The sequence below is a fragment of the Lontra canadensis genome, unplaced genomic scaffold (genome assembly GCF_010015895.1).
Source record: "Lontra canadensis isolate GAN:19392208 unplaced genomic scaffold, GSC_riverotter_1.0 scaffold16, whole genome shotgun sequence".
Classification (NCBI taxonomy): domain Eukaryota; kingdom Metazoa; phylum Chordata; class Mammalia; order Carnivora; family Mustelidae; genus Lontra; species Lontra canadensis.
In genome coordinates, this window is record NW_022631010.1 from 1,042,142 (window position 1) to 1,066,843 (window position 24,702).

Genomic DNA, 24,702 nt, shown 5'->3' on the forward strand with positions numbered 1-24,702 from the left:
TTTCCCTTTGCAATTTGGAATTAATCTGTGGAATAATCCCTTAGCACCATGGAAATCTTCTGTTTCCCAACAATTTTCACAAGATGACTTTTAGCACCCCTTGATCATCCTTGCCTGAATGAATCACTTATTTCATTGGAGGTTGCACAATGATGATTTTAAAAATTCTTTCCTTCTGCATTTATTAACTAGCATTCTAATGTTAAGGAGAGCTTTCCCTTTCTACCAAGGATGAACCTTTCTTAAAAGAAGTAAATTCTTTGCTTCATTCTTTTTCTTTATCAGTCTTCAGAGTAAGGAGTTGATGTCATAGTTACTCCTAAAGGTGACTTCCTAAGAAATTTTTTTTAATTCTCTGAGCTATCTTTTACTATGTATTTGTGGATTCTTGTTTATTCATGATATTATCATGATTTTTAGTCATTATTCTTTTTAGTTCTTAAATTATCTCAAATTTGCTGATAGAAACCCCTTAAAACTGGCTTTTTTTTTCTGGGTCCTTGTGACATGCTCCCCATTGGTCTGAGTGCTTCGTTGCCTTCTGGTACAACATGATTTTTAAAAATTTACCATGAAGATAATAATTTCTATTTTTTTAATATTTAAATATTTAAATAATTTAATTAATTTAATTTAAATATTTCTTTCTAGCTTATTTTTTTTTAAGGATTTTATTCATTTGTGAGAGAGAGAGAGAAAGAGAGAACACAAGCAGAGGGAGGGATAGAGGGAGAAGCAGGCTCGCCATCCAGCAAGGAGCCCGATGTGGGACTTGACCCCAGCACCCTGGGATCATGATCTGAGCCAAAGGCAGATACGTACGTAACCTACTGAACTACCCAGGCACCCCTAGAGTATTTTGTTTTGATACTAACATATAAAAAATATTTTTCTCTTCTTTTCTTGCCAGAAGTAGCATACTATAGTCAATGTTTTACTCCTTGTTTTTTCTTCTCTCAACAGTGTATCTTGGAGATTATTCCATATCAGTGCATAGAGAGCATCCTTATTCTTGTTGCATTTCCTTTTTATTAGATGTACTATAATTTAATCAGGTGGACATTTGGGTAATTTCCTATCTTGCTATAGCAAACAATGCTTTAGTGAATAACCTTGTATATATGTTATCTACTGTGGGAACAGGTGTACCTGTTGGATTGGATCACTACCCAGAAGAGAGATTGTTGCGTTATGGTATATATAATTATAATTTTGATAGATAAACCTAATTGCTGATGTTAGACTACCACTAGCAATGAATGAGAGGGTCTGTTTTCCTATAACCTTGTCAGAAGAGTGCATTATTAGGTTTTTGGATTTTTGTAATCTGGTGAGTGAAAAAAAATTTTTCTTATGTGTGAGGTTGAATATTTTTTCATATGTTTCAAGTTCATTTGTATTTCCTTTTCTGTGAATTTTATGATCATATTCTGTGTCCATTTTTGGACACAATACTTTGTCCAAATTACTGTTCTGTTTATTTTATATATATATGCGCATGCACGCGCACACACACACACACACACACAACTATGTTTTTTTCTACAGTATGTTTATATATGGGAGATTTGCTCTTTCTTCAATGATACGATTGCTAATATATTTTTCTTACTTTGTCATTTTGTTTGTTGGGGTTTTGTTTTGCTTATGGTGTTTTTTGCTTTGAAGAATTCTTTGATTTCTATGTATTCAAATTTATCAGTTTTTTTAATGGCTTTGAATTTTGAGTCATGATTAGAAAATCCTTACCAACTCCAAGGTTATAAAGATTTCTTCTGTATTTTCTTCTAATACTTGTAGGGTTTGTTACATTGAAGTTTTGGGTCCATTTGAAGTTCTCATGATATGAGGTGTAGCTCTAATTTTGTTTTTTCCCTAGGTGGCAACCTGCTCCCATTTAGTGAAAAAATCAAATTTTTCCACCTTTATGAGACATTAAAATTCCATATCCATTTTCATCAGTTTGGGGGATTTTAGTCTTCTCTTGGTCTCCCATTAGTTTATGTGCCAATACTACACAGTTTTAATTATTGAGGCATTGTGTTTTGGTATCTGGTAGGATTTACCCTTTCACTATTATTTTTCAGAGTTTTTTTTTTTTTTTTACTCTTTTTCTTTCCATATGAATTTTAAAGTCAATTTGTCCATTAAAAAAAAACGTTACGGGTGCCTGGGTGGCTCAGTGGGTTAAAGGCTCTGCCTTCGGCTCAGGTCATGGTCTCAGGGTCCTGGGATCGAGCCCCGCATTGGGCTCTCTGCTCAGCCTGCCTCTCTGCCTACTTGTGATCTCTGTCTGTCAAATAAATAAATAAAATCTTAAAAAAAAAAAAAAGTTATCATTTTTTATTGGGATTATTAAATTCTAAATTATGGTGAATTGCTGTTTAGAAGTCTTTTTTTCTAGGAATTTGGTATGTCATTCCATTTGTTCAAGTCTTTTTTATATTTAGATCTTTCATTAGTGTGTTAAAAATTTCATCTTGTAGTTCTGCATTTTCTTTTTAGTTTATTCCTAAATATTTTATTTTTTGTTGCTGTTATTAATTAGATTTTCCCCCACCTACTGGTGATTGATTGCATATGTAATAAAAACTGTTGCTTTCTGTATATTTTGTACCATTCTACTTTACTGAATTTTCTTATTTTTCTTGGTTGATTTTCTAAGATGTTCGAGAATACAAATATATATCATCTGCTAATAGTGATAGTTCTATACTCTTCTTCCCATTTTTTTACTATTATTAGTCTTGTTTCATTTCACTGATTTTATACTTTTGGCATAGTGTTTAATAACACATAATGGATATCTATCTTCCCAACTTTTCCCCACTAAGCAAGCTGCTGACTTTAGGGCTAAAAAGATATTTTGTCATGCTAAGGAAGTATTTGTATATTCCTATTTGATTTCTTTAAAAAAATTTTTTATTTTAGAGAGATTGAGCGTGTATGTGATCTGGGAGAAGGGGCAGAGGGATAAGGAAGAAGAATCCTCTAGCTGACTCCCTGCTGAGCGTGGAGCCGGACACAGGGCTCATTCCCAGGACCCTGAGATCATAACCTGAGCCAAAATCAAGAGCTAGCCACCTAACCAGCTGAGCCACCCAGGTTCCCCTATTTGATTTTTTCTTTTTTTAAATCAGGAAGTGTTGAATTTTGTCAGGTGGCTTTTAATATCTGTGGAGATGATCATATGCCTTTTTCCCTTAGTTTCCTCATAGTGATCCTTTCTTGCATTCCTAGACCAAACTCCACATAATTTTGATACCTTATTCTTCTAATGTATGGGTGTATTCTATTGAAAGTTTGATTTAGAATCTTGCATCAGTATAAGAGAGATTGATCTATAGCTTTCTGCCTGCAGTTGTATCAGCTTTTTATTTTTTGAAGATTTTATTTATTTAAAGAGAGAGAGGGTGCTTGAGCAGGGAGCAGAGGGAGAAGCAGGTTCCCTGTGAGCAGGAAACCTGATCTGGGCTCCATCCCAGGACCCTGGGATCACAACCTGAGCAGAAGGCAGACACTTAACTGACTGACCCACTCAGGCACCCCTGTATCAGCTTTTGATACTCATGTTATATTTGCTTCATAAAAAGATTTAGGAAGTTTTCTTTTTTTTTCTTTTTTTCTTTTTTTGCATGCTCTGGAATAGTTTCAGATCACTAGACGTATCTGCTCTTTAAAGGGTTAATATTTCCATTAAATCTGTATGTGGTGCTTTTGGGGGGCATACCATATTTACATAGATAAATTGAGCAAAAGCTTGAAGAACATAGTCTCTAAGGTCCTTTTAATTTCCTTTGTTTTTGTGGTTACTTATCTCATATTTTATATATTTGGACTTTCTCCCTTTTTACTTACTAGATTAGCTAGTGGTTTAATTATTTTATTGATTTTCCTCCAATGTACCAGTTGTTGGATTGATTTATTCTGCTGTTTTTCTATTTTCTGCTTTTAGCTGTGTTTAATTCCTTCATTTTTTTTTTAAGATTTTATTTATTTATTTGACAGACAGAGATCATAAGTAGGCAGAGGCAGGCAGAGAGAAAGGAAGGGAAGCAGGCTCCCCGCTGAGCAGCTGAGCAGAGAGCCCAATGTGGGGCTGGATCCCAGGACCCCAGGATCATGACCTGAGCCAAAGGCAGAGGCTTTAACCTACTGAGCCACCCAGGCACCCTAGTTCCTTCATTTTGATTTCTTTCAGTTCACCTTCCTGGTTTTTTCCCTATATTTTTGAGTCAGATGTGGAGTCAGATTTCTTTCTTTTTTTTTTTTTTTTTTTTGTCCCTTTTCCCTGATGAGTATGTATTTATGGCTGTGAATTTTCTTCTTTACTGGTTCAGCTATATTTTTAGGTTCTAATATGTCACATTTTCCTTATTTAGGCATTTTCTAGAAATGTTGCAGTATTGATTTCGTTTTTAACCAAAGTCCAAGGGTTTTGTTGTTGTTTTAAACGCCTTCATTTCTATATTTTATTTTAAGTTTATAATTTCATTAAGTGCATTGTCATCAGGATATTATCCCACTGTTACTTTTGGATTTATCAAGGGTTTTTTTTTTTTTTTTAATTCTAGTATAGTTAGCATACAGTGTTATATTTGTTTCAGGTATACAATGTAGTGGTTTAGCAATTCCATGTATTTACTCAGTGCTCATCAAGATAAGTGTACTTTAATCCGCTACTCTATAGGGATTTCCTTTGGCCTCTCTTAAGGTCAGTTTTTGTTAATGTTCCATGGAGACTTAAAAAGATGGCTTTTTCTTAAAATAAAAAATAATTAAGGCATAGTTTTTTTTCTCTAATAATTATTAATATGTAATACATATATCCATCTAAAATTTTGAGATTATAAAATCAATATTTGGTGATAATGTAAAACTGTAACAGCCAAGTTGAAGATGTTGTAGACTGCTATTATCTTAAGTGAGAATTTTTTCTGAAGCATGACAAAGTTAGGCAGTATCCATGCAAAATTCTTATGTATACCATAAAGAATACTTAGAAAAACAAAATTTAATGAAAAATAAAATGTATAGATATTATGTATAAAATAGGAAAAAAACCTTAAATCTATACTTGATAGAGTTTAAGATGAATTTTGAAATTATGTTAGAACAAGTGAGTCTTATATTTAGTGTGTATACAAAATATTTTGGTTTTGGCTCCATGTCACTGAAAAACAGTGTGACAGATGCTATCAATTCATTTTAATTTGACAGATATAAAAATGGAAGTAAAAGGAGGAGGGCTCTAAGGCTTTGTGTCCCAGTTTCATAATTCTTAAGTGAAGCTGGTATATGTCCCTGAGTTCTGCTTCCATACTCTTTGAGATGCTTGTTGAATAGTGGTTTAATATCAGAAAAAAAGATATATTTTGTAGACTTAATGAAAACTCTGTTTTAATATCCCCTGAAGATGTGTAAGTTGACTTGATGATAACTTGTGATATTTGTATTGACTTCTGTTGCAAAGATGTCACTTCTGAAATTTCTAATTTCTATAGAATACTGAAACTTTATTTTCTCTTTCTCTTTTTTAGAATTTTTATTTGGCCGCTGCCTTGAAATACCAACCCTAAAAATGCCAGCTTGTTTGGACTTAGAAGATGACATGGATAAATGATAAAAATTAAAGACCTTTTGGTGAGTGAAATCTTATGTAAAAGAGTGGTTAAGGTTCAGCTTATTTCCATACAACAGAATGACTCTACCAAAGTTATACTGCAAATAAAAAACTATTTCCTTCATCATCTGGCATTTTGTCAAAGGAGAAAATGGTCCTTCAGCCAGTTAATGGGAGGCATCTTCATGTTTAATGAAGCCCAAAATTCACTAAGTTTGAGGTTTGAGTACCTTCTGTTCCTCTGGAGTTGAGACCTTGATCTCTTTTTCTTTCTCTTAGAGAGCCCACAGACCTCTCAGGAGGCACATCATAATTTTTTTTTTTAAAGATTATTTATTTGTGAGTGAGAGAGCACAAGTGGGTATGGCAAAGGGAGAGAGAATCTCAAGCAGACCCCACACTGAGTGAGGATTCCCATGCAGGGCTCGATCTCATGACCCTGAGATCATGACCTGAGGCAAAATCAAGAGTCAGACACTCTACTGATGGAGCCACCTAGGCATCTTGGCACATCACAACATTTAAATGCATTTTAAATATCTGGTCTCCTTTAGCACTATACCAAACCCAGCATTGTTTACCCAGACCTAGTGTTGGACTAGTCAGTTATGTGAGTCATAGAAGTTAAAAAGTGGTGCCTGAGCCTTATACAGTTAAAATGTTTCATTTAGCCTGCAGAGTATTTTCCAAAAATGTAAAACTGTTTTAAAATCTGGAAACTTCACTGAATAGATTTTAGTCTTTTCCTAAAATTCAGAACATCTACTAGTGCTGGGCCTGGCACAACGCCTCCCAGTCTTCCAAAAAGAAAGTAATAAGCTGGAGCAGAGCAGTGACTACTTAGCATAGATGGTATGTGAATTTTCTGTTGCCCAAATCATTCATACAGTATGTGCAAATGCGTTTAATATCCAGTGTTCTTCTCTTATTTTATCTGCCTGACCCTGTGAGTATGTGAGTTTGTGATTTCTTTTTTTTTTTTTTTTTTTTTTTTTTTTAAAGATTTTTTATTTATTGATTTGACAGAGAGAGATCACAAGTAGACAGAGAGGCAGGCAGAGAGAGAGAGAGAGAGAGAGAGGGAAGCAGGCTCTCTGCTGAGCAGAGAGCCCGATGCGGGACTCGATCCCAGGACCCTGAGATCATGACCTGAGCCGAAGGCAGCGGCTTAACCCACTGAGCCACCCAGGCGCCCCGAGTTTGTGATTTCTGATATAGCTCATCTTTTGTTCAGATGACTGCCAAGTTGATAATCTGAATGGCGTGTGACAGTCTTTTCTCATTATTCAACTACCTACACCAGTCCTTTCTCTTCAGATTTAAGTGTAAATCTGGTGCATATTAGCTGGTTATATGTATAATACATATGACATATAAATTTATATAAGTAATATAAACTTATACATTTACAAATATATATGTTTAAATATATTTATTTATTTTTAATCCTACTGTGATTTTGGAAGATGTTCATAAGTAAGCTTCTAAGCCTTCCCGATGTCTGGTAGAGTTTTACCTTGGAGCAGTACTGTGTTGCTGGTATGCTTGCTTTTTTCTTTTCTTTCTTTCTTTCTTTTTTAATTTTTATTATGAACAATTTCAAACATTTTATAAAATTATATTACAAACAAAAGTATAAGGAACATCTATATACCCATCATCTATATTTAACCTTTATTAACCTTTTGCCATATTTGCTTAATCTATTTTTCCCCTCAATATTTTATTTTTTTTTTTTAAGATTTTATTTATTTGAGAGAGATAGAGTGAGAGTGAGTGAGAGAGCAGGAGGAGGAGCAGAGGGAGAGGGATAAGTAGGCTCTCTGCTAAACATGGATCCAGACGTGGGGCTCCATCCAGGACCCTGAGATCATGACCCGAGCTGAAATCAGACACGTAACTGATGGAGCCACCCAGATGCCCCCCCTTTAATTATTTTAAAGTAAATTATAAGCATATGACATTTTACCCCCCAGAGTGCTTCAGTATGCATCTCTTAAACAGTGAAAACATTGTCCATAACACTATTATTGTCACACCTAACAAAATTAGCAGTAATTCCCCAGGGTACCTGGGTGGCTATGTCGGTTAAGTATCTGAGTCTTGATTTCAGCTCAGGTCATAATCTCAGGGTTGAGAGACTGAGCCCTTCGTCAGGCACTGTGCTCAGTGGGCAGTATACTTGAGATTCTTTCTCTTTCCCTTTCCCTTTGCCACTTACCCTGCGCTTGCACGTGCTCTCTCTTTCTCTCTCTCTCTCTCTCTCTCAAAGTGAATGGATGGATGGATGGATGGATGAATCTTTTTGATTTCTATTTATTTTATTTTTTTAAAGATTTTTATTTATTTATTTGACAGAGAGATCACAAGTAGGCAGAGAGGCAGGCAGAGAGAAAAGAAGGGAAGCAGGCTCCCCGCTGAGCAGAGAGCCCAAAGCGGGGCTGGATCCCAGGACCCTGGGATCATGACCCGAGCTGAAGGCAGAGACTTTAACCCACTGAGCCACCCAGGCAATCCCAGGACCTTGAGACCATGACCCGAGCCGAAGGCAGAGGCTCAACCCTCTGAGCCACCCAGGCATCCCAACATGTTTTTTATTTTTCAAACCAAGACCTAATAAAGGACCATACACTGCTTTTGATTTTTAAGTCTTTTAAATCTCTTTTAACATAGAATAATTTCACCTACCTTTTTCTTCTTTCATGACCATTTACTTACTAAAGAGGCCAAGCCCATTATGCTCTAGAAGTCTTACTCTCTAGATTTGTCTGAATACTTCTTCACAGTGTTCTTTAAGTTATTGTCTCTCTCCTGTATAAAGACTTGTTAGAGTCAGGTTAAACATTTTTGGCAGGAATATTTCTTTCTTTTTTTCTTTCTTTTTTTTTTTTTTAGATTTTATTTATTTGAGAGAGAGTGAGCATGGGGGGCTGGTCAGAGGGAGAAGCAGACTCTCCGCTGAGCAAAGAGTCTGATGTGAGACTCAATCCTGGGACTCCAGGATCATGACCTGAACCCAGGGCAGTTGCTTAACCAACTGAGCCTCCCAGGTGCTCCTGCAGGAATATTTCATAGGTAATACTGTGCAATTAATATTGTACATAGTTTCTGGGTTTTTTTCTGTTAGTGATGTGGTTTGGTCATTGTGTTTAGGTGATGACAGCCAGAGCCACCCACTGTGAAGTTAGTTTTCCCTTTGCCAAGCAACAAATCTCTAGAATGATACTTTGACATCATGTGAATATCCAGTTAGTTCTCTGTCAACTTTTCACATGTCGTTTTTACTCTTATTAATGATCCTTTTCTGAATTACTTTATTAGGGATCATAAAATTGTTATTTTTCTAATGCCATTTTTATATTTAAGTTAGCATTCTTTTATAAAAAAAGAGCTTTCCTTTATCAACTGGAGCTGTTTGGCTATCTTGAAATATTACCCTAAAATGATTTAGTTTGGGAATCTACTTCATTCTGCCTTGGAAAGTTTTGCATGTCCCCAGTGACTTCTACCATGTTTGGAAAATAGGAAAAGAGAATTAACTAGTGATCTTACCAACCTACCACAATCAAACCTCTTGCATTTTAGTGGATTTCTTTTCAGCCCTTTTTTCTTATCCATCTTTTAAAAATACATAGTTGTAATTACAGTTTATGTATAGAATGTTTTTAAATTAAAAGAGTTATGTGAGGTTCTTATGCTTCCATGTCATCCTCACTTACCAGAGATGCTAAAAAATTAATGTTCACTCACTTTTGGGTTAAGAATGTGATCTTCAGTCCCAAAGCTAATGGAGGAAATGGCCACATGATGTGAACTTCAGTACAGGTACTCTTTGGTAGACAACATAACTGAAAATAACAGATAATGGGATGTCTCTAGATCTAAAAGTTAAAAAGTAATTTAGTTCTGTCCCGGATGTAGTTGTTTCCCTCCATAAACATATGTTAACTACTTATTTTCCTTTCCTAAAAGTATTTTTAAATGTTTTTGTTTGTTTTGTTCCTGAGTTATTATTTTTAGCCATAGTACCATTAATAACCCTTTAAAAGTTATTTTATTTAATTTTTTAAAAGATTTTATTTATTTAGGGGCGCCTGGGGTGGCTCAGTAGGTTAAAGCCTCTGCCTTCGGCTCAGGTCATGATCCCAGGGTCCTGGGATCGAGCCCCGCATCGGGCTCCCTGCTCCGTGGGAAGCCTGCTTCTCCCTCTCCCATCTCCCCCCACCTTGTGTTCCCTCTCTCGCTGTCTCTCTCTCTGTCAAATAAATTAAAAAAAAAAGATTTTATTTATTTATTTGACAGAGAGAGACATAGTGAGAGAGGGAACACAAGCAGGGGGAGTGGGAGAGGGAGAAGCAGGCTTCCCACGGAGCAGGGAGCCCGATGCGGGGCTCGATCCCAGGACCCTGGGATCATGACCTGAGCTGAAGGCAGGCACTTAATGACTGAGCCACCCAGGCTCCCCTAAAAGTTATTTTAAAGGGTCCTCAAGACTTTAGGATTTTAGGTAGTCTCTGGATGTTTTTAGTTGGATCCAGTTGTGCTTTTCAGATTAGAGAAAGAGAATGGCTCTAAAAACATTGGCTCCACTGAAACTTTTGTCAGGATAGGAATAAGGGGAGCCTTGGGGAGCCCCTTGCTCTCTGGGGTCAGTTAAAAGTTTATATAAATTAATTCTTGGGGTGCTGGGGTGGCTCAGACCGTTATGCATCTGCCTTTGGCTCAGGTCATGATCTCAGGGTCCTGGAATCAAGCCTAGCTTCAGCCTCCCTGCTCAGCTGGGAATCTGCTTCTCTCTCCCCACTCCTACTCTCTCTCTCTCTATCTCTCACTCTCACTCTCTCAAATAACTAAATAAAATCTTTTTAAAAAATTCTCAAAATATAACTTGTTTTATTTTCTTGTGGTCTCTTCTTCCCTCCTCCCCATATTATAGGCCTACCAAATGGTAACCTATGACATAATAGACATAAACATTATAATAAAAGGAACTTTCTTTAAAACTGCTAAATTTTTATTTCAGGTATTTCTTTAAAGATTATTTATTTATTTATTTTTGAGAGAGAAGGAGAGAGAGCAAACACAAGCAGGGGTGGGGGCAGAGGGAGAAGCAGACTCCCTGCTGAGTAGGCGCCCTATTTTTAAGAGTTAATTATTATAGAATATCTTAGTTTATCCTCTCTGTAATTTCTTAATTTTTTATATGTGCTTTCTTATTACTTGGCAAATAAATTACAGTATTCACAGAACAGTGGATTATACATTGTTGATTCTATAATTATGCATTGTAATGCCCTTTTTCTATCTTCTTTTTTTAAAGGTTTTCTTATTCTCCATTTGGCATATGCTACTGGAATAATATTCACCATGGTTTTGGATGACCTTCCAAACTTAGAAGACATCTATACTTCCTTGTGTTCATCAACAATAGAAGACTCAGAGATGGATTTTGATTCTGGATTAGAAGATGATGACACAAAAAGTGATAGTATTTTGGAGGATTCCACAATCTTTGTGGCCTTCAAAGGAAATATAGATGATAAAGACTTCAAATGGAAATTGGACACAATATTGGAGAATGTGCCCAATTTGTTACACATGGGTAATTTGCTTTATTATTTTCTTCTTTTTGTTATTCTTTTTTAAAAGTGTTTGCTCCTCCATGATTATCTTGAGTTTTATGGAGTAAAACTACTATACTGGATTGAAAAGCTGATTATGTGCAGGATTTTAAGTAACATATAACATTATATTTCAGATATATAACATACCATTCCATATTTGTATATATTATGAAATGATCACCACAATAAATCTAGTAACATCTGTCACCATACATAGTTATAATTTTGTTTTCTTATGATGAGAACTTTTAAGATATACTGTCTTAGCAATTTATAAATATGGAATAAAGTATTGTTAATCATAGTCACTATGCTGTACATTACATCCCTGTGACAATAACTGGAACTTTGTACTTTTTGACCCCCTTCACCCATTTTACCCACTCCCCTCACCTCCCCGGACCTCTGTCAACCACCAGTCTGTTCCCTGTATCTATGAGCTTGGTGTTTTTTGTTTTTGTTTTGTTTTGTTTTTAAGATTCCACATATTGTATTTGTCTTTGTCTGCTTATTTCACTTAGCATAATGCCCTGAGGGTCCATCCATGTTTGTTTTAAATGGCAAGATTCTTATTTATGGCTGAATAACAGTCCATTTTCTGTATATACACCACATTTTCTTTGTTCATTGATACATCCACAGACACTTAAGATGTTTCCATATCTTTGTTTTTATAAATAATGCTGCAGTGAACATGGGGGTGCAGATGTCTTTTTGAGTTATTGTTTTTGTTTTCTTCAGAAAAATATTCAGAAGTAAGATTGCTGGATCATGTGATAGTTTTAATTTTTTGAGGAACCTCCGTACTGTTTTCCAGATTAGCAGCACCAGTTTGCATTCTCACCAAAACTCTTTCTCTTTAACCTCACCAACACTTGTTTTGTTTGTTGGTCACTAATAGCCATTCCAACAGATATAAGGTGATATCTCATTGTGGTTTTGATTTGCATTTCCCTGATGATAAGTGATGTTGGTCACCTTCCCTGTACCTGTTAGTCATCCTTGCTCTGTGGAAGCTTTTTAGTTTGATGTCGTTCCACTTGTTAGTTTTTCTTTTTATTTCCTTTGCTTTTTTGTGTGCCATTGAAAAAACTTGCCACGACCAATGTCGAGGAACTTACCACCTGTTTTCTTCTAGTTTAATGTTTCAGATTTTATATCAAGTCTTTAATCCATTTTGAGTTAACTTTTGTGTATGGTATAAAGGTAGTGGTCCAGTTTCATTCCTTTGCAAATGGCTGTCTAGTTTTCCCAGCAACACTTATTGAAGAGACTGTCCTTTCCCCATTGTGTATTCTTGGCTCCTTTGTTGTAAATTAATTGACCATATACATGTGGGTTTATTTCTGGGCTCTCTGTTTTGTCCCATTTGTCTGTGTGTTTTTGTGCCAATACTATACCGTTTTGATTACTATAACTTTGTAATATAGCTTGAAATCAGAGAGCTAGAATTTTTTTTTTTAACAGAAATGCTATTGTGTTTCTTTTAACATGGAGAAACTGAACATGGTAAGATGCTGCTTAACATAGTGATCCTTAAATTGTCTGCTCTAGTGGATAGGAGTTAATTCTCAGGACTCATATTTATTGTTTTTCACTCTCTGATCTTCAGTTTCCCTTCCTTCCTTCAATACTGGATCCTGAAAACCCCTTAAAGCTTAGAAAGATCTTTTACTTTGTGTTTCTACTTAAAATATATGTGAAATATATTTTCTTAAATTTTATATCAGAGGTTACCAATTGGCAGGATCCAGCCTGCAACCATGTTGTTATGGCTCTACCTTAGTTTCTGTTTGTTTAATGTTTGAATTTCATTACCATTGCTTTTTAAATTGAAATATTTTACGTACAAATATAGAGGACTTTGGATTTAGCTCCAAAAATGGAAAGATCTGATAACATTGAACTCTCTTTCCCTGATGGTGATAAGAAGCAGCCGCTCTTTGGGGCAGGCCCTCAACTCACACCGCTCCCCTCTGGCCTCTTCATACATTTAGATTACCTGTCTCGGTCTTGTGGGCATTCGTTTTTTCGAATTTTGGTTTAGATATTCTGCATTATTTTGGTTAGCACAGTTTAACCCACTCTCATCAGACATAGTACAAAGCCTAGATTTTATTCATTCCTTCCTTCCTTCCTTCCTTCCTTTCTCTTTCTTTCGTGAGAGAGAGAGAGAGAGAGCGAGAGAAGCATGGAGGGTGAGGGAAAGGAAGAAAGGATCTCAAGCAGACTACGCCCAGCGTAGAACCCAACATGGGGCTCAGTCTCACCACCCTGAGATCACCGCCTGCTCTGAAACCAAAAGCCGGACACTTAACTGACTCCACAACCAGGCACCCCTGGATTTTATCCTTTTATCACAAATCCTGATGTGATCAAGTGCTGATTAGCTTTTTTAGGCTTGGTGGGTTTTTTTTTCTTCCTTTGAGATTTGATGTCAGGAGGAAGGCTGTCATTTTCTCAACAGTTGTTTTTTTTTTTCTGTGTGAAGCGTAGTATTAGAGAATTTAATGTGTTGAAAGTTGTAGTTATCCCCATCATTGTCATCATAATCATCGTCACAATATAAGAGCTTTTCCAGGCTACAGCAGCATACATGTAATCAAATCTATATTATAATCATAATATATCATATTACACAGAGTTAAGAGTGTCAATGAGCATCAATTTGTTCTTTGCTCTTAATAACCCACATTTTTTCTTGGCTTAGATTGCTGAATCAGGGGCTCTTGGCTAGCTCAGTTGGTAGAGCTTTTGACTCTTGATCTCTGGGTTGTGAGTTCAAGCCCCACAGTGGGGCTTTAATTTTATATTAAAAAAAATAAAATAAAACATACATAGCTAGATAGCTGAATCAGTTTATGGCTTTCAAATAAATTACCAAACCCAGATTTATGATGTTGTCACCATATATTAGATTGTATTCTTGGTCCAAAAGTATTTTTAGTCAGATCTTTTCAAATATGATGGAAGTTTAAAAAACATCTGATATGGAGATTCACAGACCTGTACCCCTGGGGAAAAAATAAATATATGTTTATAAAAAAAAAAAAAAAAAAAAACAAAATTTAGTCAAAATTTAAAAAAAAAAACCCTTCACAAAAAAAAAAAAAAAAAAAAAACAACAAAAAAAAACATCTGATAAAATATAACCACGTTATAGGCAAGGAGTTTTTTGGTAACCATATCACAAATAGATAATACCATAAGCAAATTTGATGTTTGTCTGGACTTTGTATAAGATTCTAGTACTCCTTAGATTGGGAGGAAGCCCTATAGCATCTGTACTCTGTGTAACCAGGATCCCTAGCTTCCTGTGTTTTGCTATGTGGAGGCATAAGTGTTATGGAAAGGAAGTTGACCAGAGAATCAGGGGTGGATGTTAATACCATCTCTGATACTACTAGGTAACCACAGGATTCGAGGCAGATCACTTAGCCTTGCTTGACCTGTTTCCTCACCTGTAAAATAGACTTGAACTAAATATTGCCTAATCCTTTCTAAATTTCTTTGTATTCTCTAACTGCTCTTAGCAAGTTGTCTCTTTTTTACACATTAGAACAAGTGAACTCCATGTTTCAGTAAGTTAGACCTTTCAATGTCAGCCCCTTTCATAGTGATTTTGGAGCTGGAAGGGGCTTTAAGCAACATGCAGGCACTTTCTTCTATCTGTAGCTATATCTGATTTTGACAACACATATACCTGTATGACCCATTTTCTTTATATTGTAATGTATATCTGAGTAGAGTATACCAAAGACTTCCATTTAGCCAAGTTCATAACAAAAGAGAAAATTATTTTGTCTGGGGTTGTTGAAAAAAAGATTTTTTTATCAGCTAACTGGGCCTACGATTTACTTTCCATCTGTAAAACACAATTACAAGCAACTTTAACCTCCTCAGTTAACTTTTGTCTCTTCTTTTAAAAACATGTCCTGAAGTTTGCATTGACTTTTTAGACGTGGTGAAATATAATGTTTTCATATCCTAACTGAAGCTTTGTTATGAAATTATATTGTTTTTCCCTTCAGTATGCTTCGGTGAAAATTATATTCTTATTTAAAGCAGGAAAAACATTTAAAATCAAAGATAAAAATTTAAATTGAAGAATTTAAATTAGAAGAAATGATTTCTCCCTGTCTTTATGAATATCTTGCACAGAGATACTTGTTAATATTTAAAAATGAGTATGAACTGACATAATGTGCATCTCATATTTTTTATAGAGTTTCATTGAAATTTGAGACTTAAATGTTCTCATGATGCCAGTTCACAAACATTGAACTGAGTCCAGAAATAGACCTAAGTCTATTCATTTAAACTTATCTCTCTCTCTTCTTCTCTCTTATATTCCCTACTCCATCTTACTGCTTTCCATGTGTTTAGTGCATGATCAGGTCCTGTGTTAGGTTTTTGGCATATATAGTACTCACAATGTCATATTGGTTTTAAAGAAGAGAAGGGTTACTTTCAAAAAGGTTAAATAATTTGTTCATAACCACCCAGGTGGCTAAGTGGTAAAGCTGGGATTAGATTTGAAATCTAGCTAATGCCAAAGACTAAGCTCTCACAGCTACTCCAAGCCAATGCTCTGTCTTGTTCTTTTATTTTTGGTTTGTTTGTCGTATGTGGTGTGTGTTTGTCCCATTTCTGGTGGCGAAAAGACTACTAATATTATTCGCTTTCTTTCATGACCAAGAATCCAGCAAACTAAAGGTACAGAAGGTGGAGCCCTGGAACAGTGTACGAGTGACATTCAACATCCCCCGGGAAGCAGCGGAGCGGCTCCGGATGCTGGCTCAGAGCAACAACCAGCAGCTTCGGGATCTGGGGATTCTCTCCGTCCAGATTGAAGGTGCCCTGCTGGACCCAAATCATATCAACAGCATAACGTAGCATGATTTTCTCTGCTGCCTGTTGGTTCCTCTCGTGTTTCAGAATGCCAAGTAACTCATGTAACCTGCACTTCACATCGCAACACCTTAGGATAAAGAGAAATTGAGGCTTTGTCTGGGTCCTGTTGCTTCAGCTTCCACAGCCTCAGACTCCATTCCCTTGTCCGATTTTGTCTGTCGGTCTATCAGATTAGGATTTTACTGGCACCCTAACCAGTAACTGATTTGTCTTTTAAAGAATATCTAACTTCATTTGCTTCCTTCTACCAAATAAGCTTTAGTATTTATTTCTATATTCATCTAACAGAGATTAGGAGGATTTGAATGGTCCTGTTGTAGCAGTATTCATTTTTCAAATATTTTGCCAGAGTGGTCTTTTCAAAATGAAAATATGCCACACACACATACACACCCACCCCACCCCCTCTATGGCTTGCTGTTGTTTATAGAATGAGGACTACACACACACACACACACACACTCACTCTCTCTCTCTCTCTCTCTCTCTTACACACACACCCCCCCACCCCCACTATGGCTAGCTGTTGTTTACAGAATGAGGACTAAACTTCTTACCATGAGTGATCTCATGGCCTTGTGTAGTCTGACCTCTACCCTTCTGATCCAGTCTTAACTCATACAACTCTCCTCCTTGCTGTCTGTTCATGCCTCTGCAGCTTTCTTCTGGTTCCTTGAAAATGCATTTCTTCCTCCTGCCGCAGGCCCTTTGCATTTATGTTTTCTCCATATGGAATGTTGTCCCTTACCATTTCCCCTTAGTTAACACCTACTCAGCCTTCAAGTGTCAGCTTAAATCTTCTTGAGGATATATTTTCTGAATTCCTTGATGAAGTCAGTGTCCTTTATGTGCTCTCACAAGAGTCTGTTTTTTTCTTTTAGATCATTTATATAATGCTTTCATCAGAACAATTATTTTACTGTTCTTTTATTCTCCCCTAGACTGCAAGCTCCAGTAGGGCAGAGACCACGTCTGGTTTTGTTCACTGTTGTAGCTCTGCTTGTCTGGAACGTGTTAGGTTCCTTAGTAAACAGATGTTGAATGAAAACAAGGGAAGCACACACAGAATAGCACCACTTTGCTTGAGCACTTGGCATACCATGATAAGTATAATATGGTCCTTGCTGTTATGAACTCAGAAGAAGCTCCTGACATTGGTGAGGGAGACAGACTGTGAGAGATACAAGTACCAGGTATGGGAGAGCGCAGAGGAGGTTAGAAAGGATTATGTGTATTTTGAAAAATGGGGTAAATCCCATCATTTGATAAACAAGGGAATAGTGGTTTAAAGAACAATCAGTCTATTGTGAAAAATGTTGGATTATTTAAAAGGACCCAGGAAAGTAAAATTAATCCACGGCAATCTAAAGGATATAGGATGAACTTAGTAAAGCAATTTTTGGCTACAATAAAACTATAGAGGCTCTTTATGTTTTATGGAACACATAGTTGTTTCTTAAAAACTCTAAATTTTTTTTAAAGATTTTATTTATTTATTTGACAGAGAGATAGAGATTACAAGTAAGCAGACAAGGGAGAGGGAGAAGCAGGCTCCCTGCTGAGCCAGGAGCCTGATGTGGGACTCATTCCCAGGACCCTGAGACTGACCTGAGCCAAAGGCAGAGGCTTAACCCACTGAGCCACCCAGGCACCCCCTACATTTTTTTTTTAAGAATTTATTTATTTAGAGGCACCTGGGTGGCTCAGTCAGTTAAGCATCTGCCTTACTGCTCCCTCTGTTTGTGCTTGTGTGTTCTCTCTCTCTCTGTGTGTGTCAAATAAATAAAATCTTTACCAAAAAAAAAAAAAAAAAAAGAATTTATTTGAGAGAGCGAGAGCATGGGGAGGGAGGGGGATAGGAGAAGCAGAGGGAGAAACAGACTCCCCACTGAGCAGGGGAGCTCCATGCAGGGCTCAATCCCAGCACCCTGGGATCATCACCTGAGCTGAAGGCAGATGCTTAACTGACTGAGCCACCCAGGTGCCCCAAAACTCTAAATGTTTTATAGTCTCTGTTACCTATTTATGTGAGTTAGAAGGGCTTTGGGACTTTATGTTGTAGTGTTTTCTAATGGAGAAAAGAAACACCAGTTTCTTCTTTTAATCAGAGCTATTTCCTGTGAGTTCTTCTTAGAAGGATAAGGGGCTGGCCTTTATTATTATAGCCATAAATTAAGTACCATCAAGGAAGTAAAATAGATAACGTGTTTCAAGAAATTATGAAACTCATATATGGCAATGATTATCACATTACAGAAGAGAGTTCTTTAACTTTTAGGCTACACATGTGTATCCCGGGTGATCTCCTTTTCTCCACACTCCCTCCGAATTTAGGCAGGATTGAAAGTGGTGGCAGCAGCTTTGCCTGTGAAACTGGTAACAAGCTTATGTCTTAGTACATCGTAAGAGGAGATGTTGCCACTGCCACGGTGTCTGCTGCAGGGGTTCAGGGACAGGTTGTTCCCCAACAGCCTATTTTCCATTGAAGAATACTCTCTGTACCCTTCTTTCTTGAGTTTTGGCCAGGGAGTTGGGAAGACATCATTTTTGAGGACATTTTGTGATGCCTCTATTCATTCATGGTGATTTAAAGCAGAGTCTGCAAACTTTTTCTGTAAAAGGCCAGAGAATAAATTTTTTTGACTTTGTGGGCCCTAAGATCTCTGTCACAACAATTCCAGTCTGGTTGTGGTGCAACACAGCCATAAGCATATGTAAGTGAATAAACATGGATGTGTTCTGGTAACACTTTATTTAATTCTACAGGCAGCAGGCTGGGTTGGGCTCACAGGCCGTGGTTTGCTGACCCCTAATCAGCAAGCTTGGGAGCCTGCAGTGAACTTCACATATGTTTCTTTGATACCAGTTAGCTGATATGCAGTTGGTAAGTAGGGGAATGATAGCACTATAATGTGGAAATTCTGTCCATTCATATAAAGAAGGCAAGGGAAGCTGAAACAGTGGAAACAGGATGATTATCAGGAAGAAAACAATAGACAAGCTTAGCTGCTGCATAGGTGGGAATCCTTTCAGCTCCACTTTAATATAATTAAGAATCAGAATTGACACTCAGATACCTTTCTTCAGAGATGCACCCCCAGACTAGCATGGCTCTTGGCTTGTGACAAGTTTCACGTCCTCCTGTGCCTGCTTTAATGGCAGCCCCACTGGCTCCGAGCTCTTTTGCATCTGCATTATCTCAGCACCTGTGACCAGGCATTGCCATTGTAAATGTTTCTGGATATGTTGTCTCCACCAGTTACTGTTTTTATTAGAAAAGCCACATAGGTTTTGAGTTTGTTCCAACAACACTGTTTTTTTCCTGTAAAATCTGTAATTTTCAGTGTGAGATTTTACGGAATGTGGGATTTTCCAGGAATGCATTCATCATATAGAAAAATGCGTATAATTCTTTGTAAGGTTATAAGATGACAATTCATAATATAGTCAATAAATAGCTAATGAGTATCAGACACTGTTCTGTGTCTTAAGGTTATAATTAGGGTGGCCATACAATTTATCATCTAAATTGACACTTTTGAGAGTAGAAAGGGTGCTATTAATAACTCTCCCCGAACAACGGGTATAAAGGAACTAGGGCAGATTTATGGTTACCCTTATATGGGGATGGGGAAAACAGACAAGAAATCAAGTGAATGAGTAAGTAATTACATGGATGTGCTCTGAAGAAACAACAAGATGTTCTGAGAAGGGTGACCTACCCTTGGATAAGACAATTGGAGAAGGTCTTTAGGGGCCCATGACACTTAATTAAGTTTACATGAAAATTGAGAAGTTGGCTTATGTGAAGACAGCAGGAGAACTGTTGTTGTAAGCAGAGGAAGCAACATATGCAAAGGCCCTGAGGTGAGAAGCAGCTTAATGTGCTGTGCCTAATAAACTAAAAAAAGGTCACTGAGGCTGAATCCTTATTATTGAAGGAGAAAATAGTGTAGTTGAGATTAGAGAGGTAGGCAAGGGCCGCATCTGGGCTGTTAAATATGGTAGCTACCAGCCATATGTGGCTGTTGAGCACTGGATATGTGGCTAGTTCAAACTGACATGTGCTGTAAGTAAAATACACAGTGAATTTTGAAGACTTAGCACTCCCAGAAAAGAACGTAAAATATTTCATTAGCTTTTTGTATTAGTTACATGTTGAAATAATAGATGTACTGAGTTAAATAAAATATAATTAATTTCACCTGTATTTCTTAACCTTTTTACTGCGGCTTCTAGAAAATTTAAAATTATATGTGTGGCTTATATTGTATTTCTGTTGAATAGCACTGGACTAGGTACATCATTTAAGGCCTTTATATCCTGTGTGGAGGAGTTTGGCTTTTATTTTTACAACAGTAGGAAGCAGTGGAGCAGTTTGAAGCAGAGAACTGACATGATCTGATGTCCATTTCAAGAATAATACTCTTTCGGGGTGCCTGGGTGGCTCAGTGGGTTAGGCCTCTACCTTTAGCTCAGGTCATGATCTCAGGGTCCTGGGATCGAGTCCTGCATGGGGCTCTCTGCTCGGCAGGGAGCCTGCTTCCTCCTCTCTCTCTCTGCTTGCCTCTCTGACTACTTGTGATCTCTCTCTGTCAAATAAATAAATAAAATCTTTAAAAAAAAAAAAGAATAATACTCTTTCTGCTTACAGTGTCTTAGCAAGTTTGGTATGTTAATAGTTCCTTCCATTTGTTGGAAACCGCCAAGATCTGTAGTCTCTTTTTCTTTCATTCCTGTCTCCCATAGGCAATTTAGAGTATCGTATAGCCCTTGGAAATTGGTCCCTTAGTAGAATGTTTGTGCCCTACGTCCAATCTACCTGCCTGGTTGAGTTGTGGGTGCTTGTGCCCTATGTCCAATCTACCTGTCTATTGAGTATAAATACTCAATACAAAAAGGTGACTTTATCAGTGACAAGACAGAAGAAACTACTGTGTCCTCATTAGTTTCCTGCTTTATCATCTGGCTCAAACCAGGACCCCACAATATGGAATGATGCTGGAAAGGTACCAATCAGTGCAATGCTGCCTTTCACCTCCTTAGCCACCGGCTAGCTATACTTCTATCTATCCACAAGGTGGTGCTGTCATCCAGAGTAACAATAGTCAAAATTTTTGGATTAAGTGCAGGAAGTATCCTGAAATTTCTTTTTATCACTAAACCAAGTAAAATTTATGCTATCTCTAAGTTTAGAGTTACCTCTAATTAATTGGAACAGTTCTAGTGATGTTCCCTACCCGGATATTATGAGGTTCAAATGAGATAAAATCTTGTAAGCATTAAAAACTCTACAGGCATGCCTGGGTGGTTTGTCATTTAAAAGTCTGCCTTCAGCTCAGGTCATGATCAGGCTCCCTGATCATCATCAGGGAGTCTGCTTCTCCCTCTTCCTTCTACTACCCCAAGGTCCCCCGCCCCTGGCAGTTGCGTGCTCTTTCTCTCTCTCTCACTTTCTCCCAAATAAATAAATAAAATCTTGAGAAAATAAAAATAGGGTCACCTGGGTGGCTCAGTCAATTAAGCTTCTGCCTTCGACTCAGGTCATGATCTCAGGGTCCTGGGATCGAGCCCCGCATCAGGCTCCCTGCTCAGCAGAGATTCTGCTCTTCCTCTCACTCTGCAGCTCCCCCTGCTTGTGCTCTCTTACTCTCTTTCTCTCTCTGTGTCAAATAAATAAATAAACTCTTTAAAAAAATAATAAAAATTAAAACGCTATACAAATGTTTGTCTTATCATGAGATGCTATAAGAGTTGCAATCTATCTAATCTTCATTGTATTACTATCTCTAATGGATATCTCTTTATATTATAGTTTTTGAAAGGGAAATGGTATTTTGCTCACAAATACTACAGTATCCCTGTACCATCTGTACCATCATATGTTCTTTCTCCATTTAATCTACTTCTGTCTCTACCTTCTGATTGTAAATTCCTGAAAGGTAATTGAGGATTTTGATAATTTTTGAGAACATTTTCTTCCTTCTCACACACATAGACACACATGCACACATGCACATACTGTGAGCTAGTTGAAAATACACATTCAGAGTTACAAGCTGTCTCCTGACACCATACATCGTTAGTGATTGCCCATCTGCTGTAATGTAAGGATTGATTATGTTCTCCTTGTGCATCCTGTAAGTAAATCTGCTCAGGTGAAGTTGAAGGAAGATCTATATGGTATTGCACTTACCCTTTCTCTGAAGGTAAACTTACATAATTCTTCAAAAACACAGAAAACTGAAGTATACCTATTTTTAAGCCACATTTGCATCTTATCCTGATGGTTTCCTTTTTATAACCTATCATTTTCAGGGGAAGGTGCTATCAACCTAGCTTTGGCTCAGAACCGAAGCCAAGATGTGAGAATGAATGGACCCATGGGAGCAGGAAATTCAGTTAGGATGGAGGCTGCATTTCCCATGGCAGGGGGTCCAGGTGAGATCTCCCACTCAATTATATGACATTTTACTGGTTTGCTTTTTTCCCTTTATTTGCTAATGTATGATCATTTGGGTCCTGCAAAATAGATGGGGGTTTCTGGTACATCTCTGTTTTCTGGTTTAGGAAAGCAAGATTTAAATCACTCTTAGGAGGGTAGAGTCAGAGCATGGGCTCATGCTTAAAGGTAGATAGATGGGCACTGAGCTGTGCAGCAAACTTTTATTGTGTTCCTTTTGTAGGACATGACCTCTGCTTAGTGTTGGAGATAGAAATCAATAAAATATTTTCTAGCCTCAGAATGTTTATAGCATAGTGGAGAATGTAGCTTTTCATCTCCCACTTTCTCTGAGGCTGAGAATCTGTGAGCTGAGTTCTTGTGTGCTTACGTGGAATCTGAAGAAATATGTGGAAGAATATGTGTTCTTAGGTACTTAGAATTTGAGAGAGCTATAAATTATTTGCTAACTTTTCCAATAAAACTGAAATTTCTTCTTTAGAGATTGAACTCAATAGTCTGTGAATCACAAAATATTAGAATTGAGTTGGTTCTTGGGGCACCTGGGTGGTTCAGTCAGTTAAGCATCTGACTCTTGATTTTAGCTCAGGTCATGATCTCAAGGTTGTGAGATCAAACACCGTGCATCGGGCTCTGCACTGGGCATGGAGCCTGCTTGAGATTCTCTCTGCCTCTGCCCTCCACTCCCAAAAAAGAAAAGGAATTGAGTTGGCTCTCATTTATTTTATTTTTTATTTTTTTGGTGAGTCCCAAGCTTTATTTTAAAAAAAAATTTTTACTAATTTTTCAAGTTCAGTTAATTAAAATATAATGTATACTAGTTTTGGAGGTAGAGATCAGTGATTCGTCAGTCTTATATAATACCCAGTGGTTGTTATTTCATGTGCCCTCTTTACTGTCCATCACCCAGTTACCTCCTCCCCTCCAGCAACCTTTCTATCCCCCTCCCCTCCAGCAGGCCTCAATTTTTTTTCCTATGATTAAGAGTCTCTTATGGTTTGTCTACATCTCTAATTTTGTCTTTATTTTTCCCTTTCTTACCCTATGACCCTGTTTTGTTTCTTAAATTCCACATATGAGTGAGATCATGTAATATTTGTCTTTCTCTGGCTGACTTATTTTGGTTAGCATAATACCCTCTAGTTCCATCCATGTTGTTGCAAATGGCAAGATTTCATTTTTTGATGGCTGAATAGTATTCCACTGTATATATAACACCACACCTTCTTTATCCAATCATCTGTCAATGGGCTCTTTCCATAGTTTTGCTATCGTGAACTTTGCTGCTATAGACATTGGGGAGTTTTGGTAGTTTATACATCTCTAGGAATGCATCCATTTCTTCCAGATTGCCTAATTTGTTGGCAAACAGTTGCTTATAATATGTTTTTATAATTGTTTGTATTTCTTCAGTGTTGGTTATGATTTGTCCTCTTCCACTCATTTTATTTATTTGGGTCCTTTCTCTTTTCTTTTTGATAAATCTGGCCAGGAGTTTATCAATCTTATTAATTCTTTCAGAGAACCAGCTCCTAATACTGCCTCTTGTTCTCTTTTTTGAGGTGAGTTTTTCCGTCTTGTCATTCTTGCAGAAAGTGGTTGCTTTTCTATTTGTAGAGTTGTAGCTATCCTTTTCTTAAATCTCCAGTTGAGTTCACAAGTGTACAGAATGATTTGACAGCTATCTAGCTGAATTCCTGGGACCAAACAAAACTAAGGTCACCTTCTCCTCCCCCATCTTGGATTCTCGTCCCAAACTTTAAATCTGCCTCAGGACTTGCTTTTCCTTCCTTTTCCACCTCTGGAGCTGGCTCTCATTTAAAGCTGGGGGAACTTCAGGGGTGCCTGGGTGGCTGAGTCGGTTAAGCGTGACCTTCGGCTCACATCATGATCCCAGGGTCCTGGGATGGAACCCTGTGTTGAGCCCCCTGCTCAGCGGGAAGTCTGCCCCTCCCCCATGCATGCACATGCTCTCTCATTTTTCTCTTGAGTAAATAAATCTTAAAAAAAAAAAAAAAAAAAAAGGCTGAGGAAACTCTGGAGCTCACAGAAAGGAAGCAGTTTGCCCAGGGTCAAGT

General features: G+C 37.3%; 1 protein-coding gene across 9 annotated transcripts in view; it reads left to right on the plus strand.

The window, feature by feature from the left end:
- The window catches only part of NCOA6 (nuclear receptor coactivator 6), a 100,804-nt gene that overhangs the window by 38,258 nt on the left and 37,844 nt on the right, over positions 1-24,702 (plus strand). For all 9 annotated transcript variants that reach the window (XM_032858833.1, XM_032858824.1, XM_032858826.1 and 6 more), the window contains 4 exons: positions 5,541-5,643; positions 10,944-11,225; positions 15,947-16,102; positions 22,480-22,602. In XM_032858833.1, coding sequence (XP_032714724.1) covers positions 10,991-11,225; positions 15,947-16,102; positions 22,480-22,602 — 514 coding nt within the window. In that variant the 5' untranslated portion in view covers positions 5,541-5,643; positions 10,944-10,990. The remainder of the gene's footprint in view (positions 1-5,540; positions 5,644-10,943; positions 11,226-15,946; positions 16,103-22,479; positions 22,603-24,702) is intronic.